Source organism: Apus apus, chromosome 2 (genome assembly GCF_020740795.1).
Source record: "Apus apus isolate bApuApu2 chromosome 2, bApuApu2.pri.cur, whole genome shotgun sequence".
Taxonomy (NCBI): Eukaryota; Metazoa; Chordata; class Aves; order Apodiformes; family Apodidae; genus Apus; species Apus apus.
In genome coordinates this window covers 119,309,272-119,322,641 of record NC_067283.1, presented here as the reverse complement: position 1 = coordinate 119,322,641, position 13,370 = coordinate 119,309,272, and the positions used below count along the sequence as shown (strand labels likewise).

Sequence of the window (13,370 nt, the reverse complement as noted above, 5' to 3'; positions counted from 1 at the left end):
AAAATTTAAAGACGAGCAAGATAACAAAGTTTATTTTAATATTGGAAATGTACTGCAATTTTAAGTGACTTTTTCACATTCTCAGTAATTGAAAACATCATGACACTTCCAAAGAATTAAAGAAAATTGATAAGATTGGATATAGGAAAGATACTGAAAAATGTCATGGTTTTGCTGAATATCACTGTAAATTTTGTGTTTCAAAAATTATGTCTGTTAATAAAAAATTGTAGTGTACATTTATAGTGTTAATTTTGATCGAAGTAAAATTTACAAGGTCTGAAATACAATTTTAGTTGTGACTTGGATCATTGTGACGCACTCACAAACATTTAGTCATGTTGTAGTATGAAAAGTAAATTTATTCTGGATACTAGAAACCTTATTAGGAATACTTGGTGCGTACATTACATGGTGATAGCAGTCTTGGCCTGCAGAGATTGGTTAAACTAGGTTTTTTCTATTATTTTGATCTGGATTTTTTTTGTTGGAAACAGTAAAATGGAGTAAAGGATGAGACTGGTTTCAAGAGCTAAGAAATTTGTGTTTTGTTTTTTTTTGCTGAGCTACAGTTAGTTTAAGTTGATGACAAAATAGTCTCAAGATTTACTATCATATCCCTGTCTTTGAGACAGCACATTTTTAAACCATTACCAGAAATAGCATAATTAAAACCATTTGCACCATCAAAGTAAACTGGGGATTAGCACGGAGGGAACAAAGCAATATGTGCTGAATATGATACTGAAGTGAATTCTTATTCATGTATAGTGAGAGCTGAGAGAAACAAGATCTTCAGAGCTAACAAGGTCAAATTGTGATGAATTTCAAAAGCAGCTACCTAGAAGGAAACGCTGGAGTATTTAAAGATCATTGAAGAGCCTTTGGTGAAATCAGTGGCAGCTAATTTAGCAGACAACAGGTTGAAACAAGTCTGAGAGAGTTTGAAGAATTGATCCTAGTACATAAATTGGTATAGAGGAATGTAGATTATACCCTGCATGAGCTGCAGGAATAGAGAAATGTGAAGCTGCACAAGACATGGAAGCTATGAACAAGCTTTAGAGTGATGAGCTCATACCTTGTTCTTCCTCTGATAGAAAAGAAGTTGCAGAAATAACATGAATGCCCAAGATGGGTGGAAAGGGGTTGCTGAGTGAACTAGAGGGCAGTAGAAGAGGTCAGGTGAGAATATCAGTGTTTCTGATAAGGGAAAAGATACAGGGAAAATTGAATGTCTGGGTAGCATGCTATATCATGGTTTACTATCTTTAATGAGTTTTTTATGTGCTTTGAATTGGGAAAAACAGTAGAAGTATGTGTATATAAACTATTCTGTGTCTCATTTGGAGCTGTGTTACTGCTCTTTTAAAAATGCAGTATTTCTGATGACATACAGTTGGATGTGACCATTTTATTGTATGGTATGCATAAAAATAAAACCCAAGTATATTAGCAATTACTGAAAAACAATTTCATTAATGTACTGTTAAAGCAGTAGTATTCCTTTTCCAAGTTATCACACTGTATGACTTTATAGATCTTTTTGTAGTTTCTTTCAATGTAATTGACAGTCTGTGTTTTATGATGTAACTGAAGATGTGACTTTCAGTGTGAGCATATTAGTTTACCATATCATAATAAATTAAGACTCATTCTACCTTGTGCTGAATATAAAAATCAAAGCTGTACTGTCTATACATTCAGTAGTAGCAGTTATCAGCCTGTAGTAAAGGGTGAAATTAGAATGTGAAATAGTTTGATTTCATGTGTGCACATAACCCAGTTTCTCAATGAAAAAAAGACGTTTTTCAGCATTTTTATGTGGTGTATTTTATTACCAATATAATGCTTCTGAGCTGTCAGTTTAAAAAACCGTGAAGATGGGGCATTCTGACAAGGTGTCTCTAATTGCTTTATTAATAAAACAAAATTCTTTTTCTAAATATAAGAATACCTCAGAATTAAAGAACATGTGTTAGAAAGGAAAAAAAAACCTAACTAAAAAGCCATCTGACCTCTTTAGTATTCTCTATTCTGGGAGGAAATGTTAGAAGCTTATTGGGTTGAAACTGGAAACAGAATAATAATGTTAGAATTGTGAGGCAGGATGTTTTAAATGTTACAGATTAGGACAGAAACATGTTTAGAGAGGAGAAAGAGAGGACAAGCCTATCTCTGTAAGAACCACCTTCATGATACACACAGATGAGTTTGGCACAGTATGTAGTCTTGTCTTTAGCTACAGACTGTCTTGTGCATTAACCTGTGCATTCAGATGTCTATAAAACACCTATTTTGTTTTGTTTTTTAAATTACTTTGAAAGTTGAAGACAAAAGATTCCAAGTGCCCAAGTCACTTCGGAAGATGAGACTTAGTTTTCCAACTGATTCTCATGGTTTTGAAACGTTAATTAAATATATATATTAAGCTAGTGATCCCATGGGGTTTTTAATCCGTGAACAGGTTTCTTTCTTGCAAAATAGCTTGCGCTGTGTGTATCACCAAAAATCTAGCAAATATCTGAAGGGAAAGTTTATGAAATGTTTTATGACAGAAGCAGTAATGTATTATTTGAAGCATCTTCAGAGAAAGAACTATTATGCAACTATATAGGTCAGTTGCTGCTCTATGGTTACTTTAATAAATGAAAATGAAAAAAAAAGAAGTCCTGTTGGCCGAATTAGATTCTGAGTATAAGTTAGAATTTTCTTGTATCTCTTTCTTATCATGAACTGTTAAGATGGGTTTATTTCAATTAAATTATATTTTTAATATTCTAGGGAAAAGTGAAAAAGAAACTGAACAAGACAAAACAGAAAAAGGTAAGTCTGAAAGTGACTCTGTTCTGAGATTCAAAAGCATGCTGTCTGGGAGGACTAATTTAAATCAGATTAAACAGCAGTGAAGCTTCTAGCTCCTATACATCTTATACAGAAAAAGTGGAGTTTAATAAACACCTAGAATGCATCTGGTTTTGTAAGCAAATGCACAGTCACTTCCAAAGCTGACATCCTCTCCCAAGTGGTCACAGGCTGCTATTAAAACTTCTGCTGTTTCAGGGAGTAAAATGTTCACTGTTGTACTCCTAGTTTAGGTCTCTGGAGGTCATAGAGGTCACAGCTTCACCAGGTTTCTGCGTCATCTGTGAGTGAGAGCCAACCCGGACAGCCTGACCCCACAAGCTGGGTTCAGTGCTGACTGCTGTGCTGAATTTGGGGAGACAGTTGGCCCTAAAATCAGTCTTCATCAGCCAGAAAAGCGTTTCTGTCTGGCTTAGGCTAGGTAGGAACATGCAGAGTTAGGTTTGATGGAAAAGGAACAACGTCATCTGAGTCCAGAGAAGGGCCACGAAGATGAGCTGAGTGATGGAGTAGCTCTCCTATGAAGACAGGCTGAGTGATTTGGGGTTGTACAGCCTGAAGAAGGGAAGGCTCCAGGGGCACCTTACAGTGGCCTTCCAGTACCTGAAGCTGGGCCTACAGGGAAGTTGCGGAGGGACTTTTTACAAGGGTGTGTAGTGATAGGACGAGAGCTAATGGTTTTAAGCCGAAAGAGGGTAGATTAAGATTAGATATTAGGAAGGAATTCTTTCCTGTGAGGATGATGAGAGGCTGGAAGAGGTTGCCCAGAGAAGTTGGTGCCTTCTCCCTGGAAATGTTCAAGGCCAGGTTGGATGGGTTTTTGAATACCTGGCCTAGTGGGAGGTGTCCCTGCCCATGGCAGGTGACTTGGACCACCATTATGTGCTGGTGTTATTGACCTTTTTGAACACTAGACTAAAAGAACATACAATAGCCATCCAGTATGGGTTTAAAGCATTTGTAGGTAAAAATACTAGGTTGTGTAAGAAATTGAAATTGCACAGTTTTACCGTTATGCAATGTTACTTATCAGAACTTGTAAGGCAACTTCATGACTTGAAAGCATGACAAGGTGGAGCCACTTTCCCTCTGCACCCAAAGTGTTGTGTGGTTTTGTTTCTTTTCAAACACTGAGCAACTAAGGAAATGCTTCTGCAAAGTCCTGCCATTGCAGATTACAGGATTTCTGTAAGTGGGGAAAAAGGCCTGGCTTTGTTTTCCAGGCTAAATTGATAAACTTTTGCATTGTACAGGGAAAAACATCCCTGCGTTTTTTATGAAATTTGTTTATAGCTAAACTGCTTGTGTGGTTTTCATACAAGTAAAATTTTATTAAAACATTTAAGTTTTCATAGTTTTAACTCTTGAAGTTGTAATTTTCAATAGAACTGTCCAACCTATAGATTGCCTAGTCATAGAAAGTGGTTTAAAATACCATTGAATTGGTTTATTTTCAGTAAGATGCAGCAATAAGTGGGTGACAGATGTTGTAGCGAGTTCTACTAGCTTAACCACTTAAGGACTCTCCACAAGATGTATTTTTAAAAATACCGTACTGTGGCTGTCTGGCATATGTACAAAACTGAGAATCTAAGAATTTGGGAATTTGAAAATTCATGTTTGGTTTGTATTTAGAGATTGCCTAAATGCAGTGCATAAAGACCTATGTGAAAGTCTGCATTTGTTTTTCTGATATTTGGACATGCAAGCTCCAAAAAGCGTTCTCTGTAGAAATTATTTACGGCTTTGAGCAGATCTTACAACATGACAATTTTTGACTGCTACAGTCTTCATAGAATTTTGTTACCAAAATGTATCCAAAATTTTGTACATTTCATTTCTTAGTCATAATTCATTAAATTTATTGAAAGTTTCATTGAAGCTTTTTCTGTATTAACATTAACTCCTCTGGAAACTCCTCTAAAGAAACAGAAAGTAAACTAAACTTGTTTGCAGTGTACTATTTCTTCAAGTTTTCTCTGTTACATTTAATTGATAGGGATTTTTTGGTCTTCTCCACAAGAATGTGATCAGACTTTATACTTACACAAGTAATTTAAGTGGGATGGATTTTTCAGGTGAATCTGATAAATAATTATTTGAAAAGTTTCACAAATAGTATGATCCAGGGCATATATACTACATCCATAAGACATCTTTCCATATGAGGTGATTTTAGTTGTGATCACACAGACTAACAAAATTTAAGTAATGAGCTTAATTTTTCTACTTTGGCTAATATTGGCATGTATTGAACATTTATATTTGTGAAGAATGGAAATAAAAACTGGAACAACAGCTTTCTGTGATGAATGTGTTTCATATCCTGGACATTAGCATAGGTAATTACAATAATAATTTTCAAAACTGATTGAACATTTAATGACTGTACTTTGGTTGGAGGACTCTGTTTTGTTGCATCAGGGATAGAGATGTACATGTGCTAGGCTTAGGACACGTTCCACGACTGGCCCTGCAATTGTCATTCTGATACCAGGATCAACATTCGGCTCAGTTTACTTCAAGTATTTACCTTTGAACATGGTATGTAGGATTGCACTGTGGTACCTGTGGATGGAGCCAGGCTTTTTTTCAGTGACGTCCAGTAATAGGACAAAGGGCAATGGGTGCAAACTGGAACATAGGAGGTTCCACGTAAACATCAGACAAAACTTTTTTCCTGTGAGAGTGACAGAGCCCTGGAACAGGCTGCCCAGAGAGGTTGTGGAGTCTCCTTCGCTGGAGACATTCAAAACCTGCCTGGATGCGTTCCTGTGTGATGTACTCTAGGTGATCCTACTCTGGCAGGGGGCTTGGACTAGATGATCTTTCAAGGTCCCTTCCAACCCCTAAGATTCTGTACAACCTGTGGAGGCTAAAGTACTCTTCTTCTGGCTGAATGTAGGTTTTTGCTGTAGGGCGAGATGACTTGTCTCATATCTCCACTGAGAACCTTAATCAGAGCTTCACTGGCTGTAGAAGGATCTTAAACGCTTAGCTCACCTCCAGCATTGTCACCTCAGGTGGGCTGAGTTCCACCTTTGCAAGCTCTACTTTTAACTGTATACATACTACCTGTTGATTTACTGAATTGTAGCCTGCATCAAATATGAGCTGTGGGCAGAATGACCAACGTTCTTTATAGAAGTGTGGTTCTCAAAGTCCAAAACTGCTGCTTAACACCATGCTGAACTAAATATATAGGACATTAGAATATTAGTGTGTATTTTTGTATAGAAGGTCAATGAAGAAATTTCTTTCAGGTCTTGTCAAAGGGTTGCTTGATTCTAGCCTTTGAGGGAAGCCAAAAGACTTAATGAAGAAAGGGAGAGAAGAATAATGGAAATACAAATAAAAAATAAATCAATTCTGGATTGTTTCTTTTGACCGACATCTAACCAACCAACAGTAATTTCAGACAGAAAACTCTGTAGAATACTATTTACTTCAAGGGTAATTGTTCTGGAATAACTGCAGCTAAGGATTCATTACAGTCATTAGATTCCACAGCTTTATTATTCCCTGAAATGCCTTGTTTTTTATTGTCTTATTGCTTCTCCAGATAAGTTGATTATAGAGGTTTTGCCTGTTCTACTAGTAGAGTTTAGAGAGATGTTATAATCATTGTAGTGCTACTGGCTTTAAAAATGTCTAGATGCTGTTACTTGTTTTTATACCTTCTAAGTTATCATTTATAGAAGCCCATAAAGCCAGTGGATCACTTATGCTGTCTGTATCTCACCTAATGAGCTTCCCACACAACAGAACAATGACAGCATCATCAGATTCTCATTCAAGCACCTGCTGAGAGACAAAAATTTAAAAAACTAATTTGGATAATGACATGCATCTAGTATGAGGAGGGAAGACAATTACTTGATCAAATTTTGAATTCCAGGTAAAAGTAGTTGGTCTGCTAATATAGATTTATGTTTTTCATCCCATACCTGAAACTTTGAAACTTGAACTGGCAAAGTTGGAGTATTTGGGGGAGAGGGTGGGAGGAATTAGTAAAACAGAAGGTCACAAAAGTCACTGGAAAACTTCTACAGACCATAATCATTGGTATCTAATTATTATGGTCTTTAAGGTGTCCATCCACAAGCTGGCAAGAACAGTATTACTGAAATTGTATCTCAGCAAGGATAGGAGGGTGTTTAGAAAAGAAAGCCTGCAGCCCCTCTGGATATTGCTTCCTTATATTTTGGCAGTTTAAGATGGAGAACTGGCAGAAGAAGCCTTCATTGACAATGAGTATGAGACTTCGTCACGTGGGGAGGTTTCTATTTCAAATTTGATTTAGAGTTGGCACCAGCTATGTGTCTTATTTTTGTCGACGTGGGAGAGAAATAAGGAGGTATCATTATATAGGTGTAACTGTAGAGGTTCTAAATTGTATTTAAAACTTTTTAGCTTTAAAATAAAGCTCTTCCACTAGTTGTAAGGACAACATGCAGTGAGTGCAGCAGGAGTGTTCCACTGCAGTTTTCCATTCAGAAACTGGGGACCATGTGTCCTCAAGGTGACTGTAAAGACCATGGTTTATCTTGAATTCTCAGGCCTTGTGAATGTAATTAACTAAAATCCAGAGTCCTACATGCTTTCTGTTTTTCATGCCAGTATTAGCAGATGTGAGATATTTTTCACTGATTTCTTAAATTTTTCCCAGTGCTTAAATGAAAAAGAGAAAAAGCTTTTATTGCAAACTTAATGTATATTGTTTTATCTGCAAGAGCATATGTAGCATTAACAGCTACAAAATATTAGTTCACACATGCACATGCTGGCTAATAGTAATCAGTAAAGAAACATTTTACTTTGGCCACTGAATTTTGTTATCCATGCCTGTTTGCTTCTGTATCTCAAAGCAAATGGCATATTCTGGTCTAGATCTTTGGACATGAGCAGGATTTCCTGCGATGCTATTCGTTCACAGCTCTGAACTATCTGAGATCAGGTCTTGAAAGGAAAGAATGAACCACTTCCCTGAGTCCTGCGATGTTCACACTACTGGATTCCAAACAGCCTTTGGGCCAAAAGAGTTGTTATCTAACAGCAATGTCAGTGAGTGGGGAAAACAACCTGGATGGGACTCTGAAAGACTGGATGTGGCACTTAGGTCTAGCCGATGTGGTGGTGTTAGGTCATAGGCTGGACTTAATGATCTTAAAGGTCTTTTCCACTCTTGGTGATTCTGTTCCAGATCAAGGCAAGGAAGTGTGGCTTCATGGGCTGATGTGTCCAAACTGCATTACCTGGAGTAGTCATCTATACAGTTAGTGGAGCCTTCAGCTAAGCACCTAGTAGGTGTTTACTTTGTGTTGAACTTGCTTTTTTGGCACCTTTGACTGTAATAATTGGATTTCTAAGGATTACATCAAAGTTTAGGTGTCTACATAGAGAAACCTAAATTTAGTTGGCTTCATTTTAAGCTGTCACTGCACTGGTGACAGTCACAAGTGATAATGAAATTAATGGACTTCTAGCTAGAGAGCAGACAGCTCTGCCATCAGGTTCTGCTGCTGAGCCAAGCAGTTGTATTGCTCCTTACTCAGGCTGTGATAATTTGCAGGTAATTAACACAGTGCTGCATCATGTGTAGAAACAGGTGAAGTGTTTATTGCAAGGGTATCCTTAGTCTCTGTTAACACCGTTTGGGGTGGGGTACATGTAATGATGGGGCAGCAGAGAGGCTTTGATGCTTGCACTCATCTTTCCTTGTGTCACTCTCATGACTGCTTATAGCCCTGATCATTTTCTGAAGTATGCAGCATAGATGGAGAGCAACAGTAGAGGAGATGGTCAGCAGCAGGGATTTGGGGCAATGGAGTTTAAGGGAAAAGACCTCTGGAGAAGGTAATGAGCAACAAGCATGTGGCAGAAGACAGGCATCTGAGAGCAAGTTGCCAATAACCAGGAAGAGCTGGACCAGGGAATAAAATTGGGAACAAATGTAGACATGAAAGGGAAGAAATGTAGGGTATCAAGGTTGATAAGAGGATGACAGGAGAAGGAAAGAAAAAGGAGATGAGAAGAAGCTTAATGGGAGAGTAGAAGCTGCGGAACATGAAAGATTGCTAGACAAATCATATAATCTGCAACTCATCCATTTGGTGTTGAACTTCAATATTCTGTTGCTGGCATAGGGCTAGGACAAATCTCAGTCACAGTGATGACTGGCACAGTGAGCTTCTGGGGGAATTTCTTTAATTAACAAATGAGAGAATGGAAGTTCCCTGTGTAATGATAGTTTTGGCACTAAAGCACATTGATATATAGCAGTATGTTAGAGAAACTGTAGAAAATAAGACTAGGTGGGACCCTGAAGCTTACTTTTTATATTCTGTTGACCACAGGCTTTATCAACTGTGTGCATCATTCCTGGCAAATGCTTATAGAACTTGTTCTTACAGATTTCTAGTAATTAGAATTCCCCAACTACCCTCAGCAATCTGTTCTGCTATGTGTGCTCATAAATACTAGTTCTGGATGTTCAAGCCAGATTTTATGCTGTAGCAATTTTAAGCCTTTTATTCCTTGTCCTTACTGTGGTGATAGAGAAAATAATTTATTCTTTTCATCTGTGTAGCTACTTTTTACAGAGTGGTATGTGCCTCTCTTCCAGTGACAAACTCTTTAGTGCTACCTTTTTCCCTTAGTTCTTGCTTATTCAAATGTAAATGCTGCCCCCTCCCCTTACAATTAAAGGTAAAATATTTTTAAACCATTCTTCAAAAGTGAGTGATTCAATCACCTTTAATAAATTAGTTACTTTACCTTATTTTTCATATGATGCTTTTGTGATTTAAAGAGTATCTAGCACTGCATTCATTATTTTTCAAGAGGTATTTCTCTGTCCTTTGTAGAAAAAGACTGTCACTGCTTTTGGTGATGACATGATGCCTTTGAAAATGTTTTATGCTTTTAAGTTTGGTATTTTAGTTTTCATATGCCAAAATAGGTATATAAATCAGCTATTTCATCATCTTCCATTGGATGACATTGCAAGCTATTAAGTGTAGCACACATTTAGTACATTACAACTTCAGAAATATTTTTCTTTTCATTTTTTTGTTTTCTTTTTCCTACTTGTCTGTATCTTAATACAGAAGGGAGGTATGAGTCTGCTTATTGTCACTAATCATTGTTTGTTCTCCAACAGAAAGAACTAGCATGGAGTTTCGTGTAAGACTTCTTCCTAGCTTGCTGCTTTCACAGTGGAAACTGTTTTCTCTGAGGGAGTCTACAGCAATCTTACATAGAAAGCCCATCCTTACTTCCAAGACTATTATAGAAAATCCTCAGTATTACTCTTGTAAGACTGTAGTGTGATATATAGAAGAATTATTACCATTTCAATGCTCAAACAGATTTGGACTACAAATCACCCTAGTGGTTGTGTGATTGTGCATAATCTCAGCTACATGTTGAAACGTGTAAGTCATTGAAGGAAAAATACATGTTTTTTTCTCTCTTGAAACAGATACGTTAACTTCTTTGTAACATTGAATTTAATATGTTTGGTCACATCTGTTAAAAGATTATTACACTAGAAGGAGTCAATGGATAATTTATTAAAATACCCCTGCAGGGAGACAGCAGGCTATGTGGTTAATATAGAGGAATGCTTGATGGTTAGGCTGAAAGCTCCCTGGTGAATCCTTTAACGTTGGAGTAGAATGGGATATGAAAATGATTGCTCATTATATAATATGTTTACTGTGTTATATTGGTGCCTAGCAGCTGAATAATATTTATGCTAACAGCTCCTTTCCAGCTTTTCGTATTGATCTCCTGCTGGTCTAGAGCTGATATATAATTGTACTAAAAATGGGAAGATAATACTTCTTTTGCAATGGAGTGTGGCAAAAAGGTTCTTCCAACACATCAGCTAAGTCAGACAGGAGGGGAAAGATGGCAGATCTTCATGCCACAGACTTGGAAGATTTCCATTCCCTTTTTCTTTGCCTCATCTCCTTGTAAACTCAAAGGAATTGTGAGAACAGTGTCCCACAGGCAGCAAGAGTTTCTTGGTGAGTGACAAAGTTGCTTTCCTTTGCCTTGAAGGAACCTTGCTGTCTCTCTGCTTGTGGAGTTGGAGAAGGGCCAAATGACTGCATGCCTTTCCATGAATGCACAGTTTCTGTGTAACTGGCCAGTCTTAGATGAAGATTTTCATGCATGCAGTAAGAACTGAGAATTGACATTTTAGTTGTGGTTTATATCGTTTCTTGTATGCACAGCCTCCTACATATGGAAGAGGAAGAAATCGAGTGTTTGGTGGAGATGTCCAGCTGATAAATCCCCAGATCACGTAGCCAGAGGATCTGACATGCCTCAGTTTTCCTGCTAACAAGAAATTACAGTTTTACATAGCAACTGTGAGCTGAACCAACCTAAGAAGTCCTCAGGGACATGTGCTTTTACTGGCTTCTTGGGCTTACGCTTCTGGGTTCATACTGTTAAGCAAGCCAGGCCTTAGAAATAGCAATGATTTCCTAAATAACTGAGCTGGTATAGATTTAGAAAAGAAAAGAAAACAAAACACCGCAAAACCCAACAAATCTTTTGCATTTTATGAATTGTTCTTTTCAGGCCCAGTGATGTAAAGTCAGAAAGTTCTGACCGTACCTATTAGTCACTGTGGACTCAGGGTCTGGAGTGAAGGGATTCTTGCTCTCATTATGAGAGCTCTGTGAGTTTTGCTGGATTCAAAGGGTATAAACCCTTGGAACAGAGTCAGTGCTGTGCTCCTTAACCATTATCATCATTAAATGCATGAAAATGCAGTAAAGACATCACTTTCTTATGAAATGTGTAATATTAAAGTAAGACATAGCAAGACTGGAATTGGCCACAAATTGGAATGCACCTCTACTATGCTACCTGTGGGGAATGAATAAAAGGCATGTAAACCATCTATGTTATTATAATTTTTAAAAGAAAAGCATGTCTTTGATCAGTTCCATGATAACTACATACCTTAAGTGGATTATTGTGTGCTTCAGTATAAATACTTTAAATCAAGTCATAGGGTACAGCGAAAACATGAAGTTTTTAGGGGAACAAATGTATTACATTGAAGTATGCTATTTGGTGGTTTGTATTGACAGACTATGTCAGACAGTTTTTTCCTTCTTAACTTCTTTGTAGCTAATGCCTTGGAAAATTACAGTCACTTGTATTACAAGAAGGATCAACAGGGATATTATAATCCTAATGAACTGCTTCTTTACTACCATTCTTTTATAGTTCTTAATACATGTATATATTAAAGCTTCATACAACCTTTCTGAATAAGTAAATGGAATTTAGTTGGATAGCTTCAATCCTGCTTATATTCTATTTCTCCCCTGACCCAGAAAAGCAGTAGCATCTATTTAATTGTGCATACCAATGCTGCAGAATAGATTATAAAGGTAAAATAAGAACACTCTCTGTGCAGAGTTGTCTGTGTTCAGTATTGAAAATTACAGTAAAAGTTTTACACAGAAAGAACCAAAGGTAGTCAGGGGGTTGTTTTTATCTCCTACAGAAGTAGCTCAGACTCATGAGATCCTCTTATGCTTGGATGGGATTAGTATTGCTTTAGCATTAGCTAAGGCATTGGTCTTTCTCTAAGGTTTAACAAATACAAAGTGATTTGCCTAAAGCTCTGTCTAGGATCAGAGTCTTAGAAAGTATAATTTAATGCATGATGAGCACATCTGCTTCTAGCGTGTGATGACTCTTGTCATTCTTGAACAGTGCACCTGAGGACTTGGGAAGCAGAACAAAACATGGCTAGTTACAATACCTTGTTATCCAAAATATTTACAAAAGTCTCGTGGTGTTAAGGTGTATGGTGTCTGGATTTAGTTTGACATGTACCAGTTACAGCAGTCCTGCAGAGTCCTACAACTTCTGCAGAGAAAATAATGATTTTACTTGTTTTTATGCTATTAATGAGTTGCTATCCATAGAAGGGAAAAACAGTAATGCATAATTTAAGCTAGAAATATGTGTTACTAATTACAGATACACATAGCTGGTAGATACTGGTGTAAGTCAGTATATATTTCCCTTACTTGTGTCAGAAAAGTTGAGGGTTTTTTTAATGAAGTTCCAAAGCAAAGTTTAGCTATAGAAAATGTGGAGTTATCTGCAGTCATATCCTTTGGTAGTGTATCTGCATTTTTTTTTAACATCTAGTATGCTTAGTGCAACCAAATAGACATTGTTTAAGAGTGAACTGCTATGAAGTAAATAGCTATTTAAATTGACAGAATTTACTTCAATTTGCTTTGAATGCAATTTACTTTACACAATTTACTTCAAGACTGGTTTGCTACATACTGCTCCTGCTCTGCTACTGTGTGATAGCTTGCTAAGCTGTGGAAACTTGGTCACTTAAAGAGGTCTTGATGAGACATTTCAGTGTTGAACCTGTTTTCAGCAGGAAGTTGAACTATATGACTTTTTGAGTCCCTCCTGCCCTGAGTAACTGTGATTTTTATCAACTCTTT

General features: G+C 37.1%; 1 protein-coding gene across 14 annotated transcripts in view; it reads left to right on the top strand.

The window, feature by feature from the left end:
• ASPH (aspartate beta-hydroxylase) overlaps nucleotides 1-13,370 on the top strand; it is a 106,985-nt gene that overhangs the window by 62,058 nt on the left and 31,557 nt on the right. For all 14 annotated transcript variants that reach the window (XM_051609759.1, XM_051609752.1, XM_051609757.1 and 11 more), the window contains one exon: nucleotides 2,785-2,826. In XM_051609759.1, coding sequence (XP_051465719.1) covers nucleotides 2,785-2,826 — 42 coding nt within the window. The remainder of the gene's footprint in view (nucleotides 1-2,784; nucleotides 2,827-13,370) is intronic.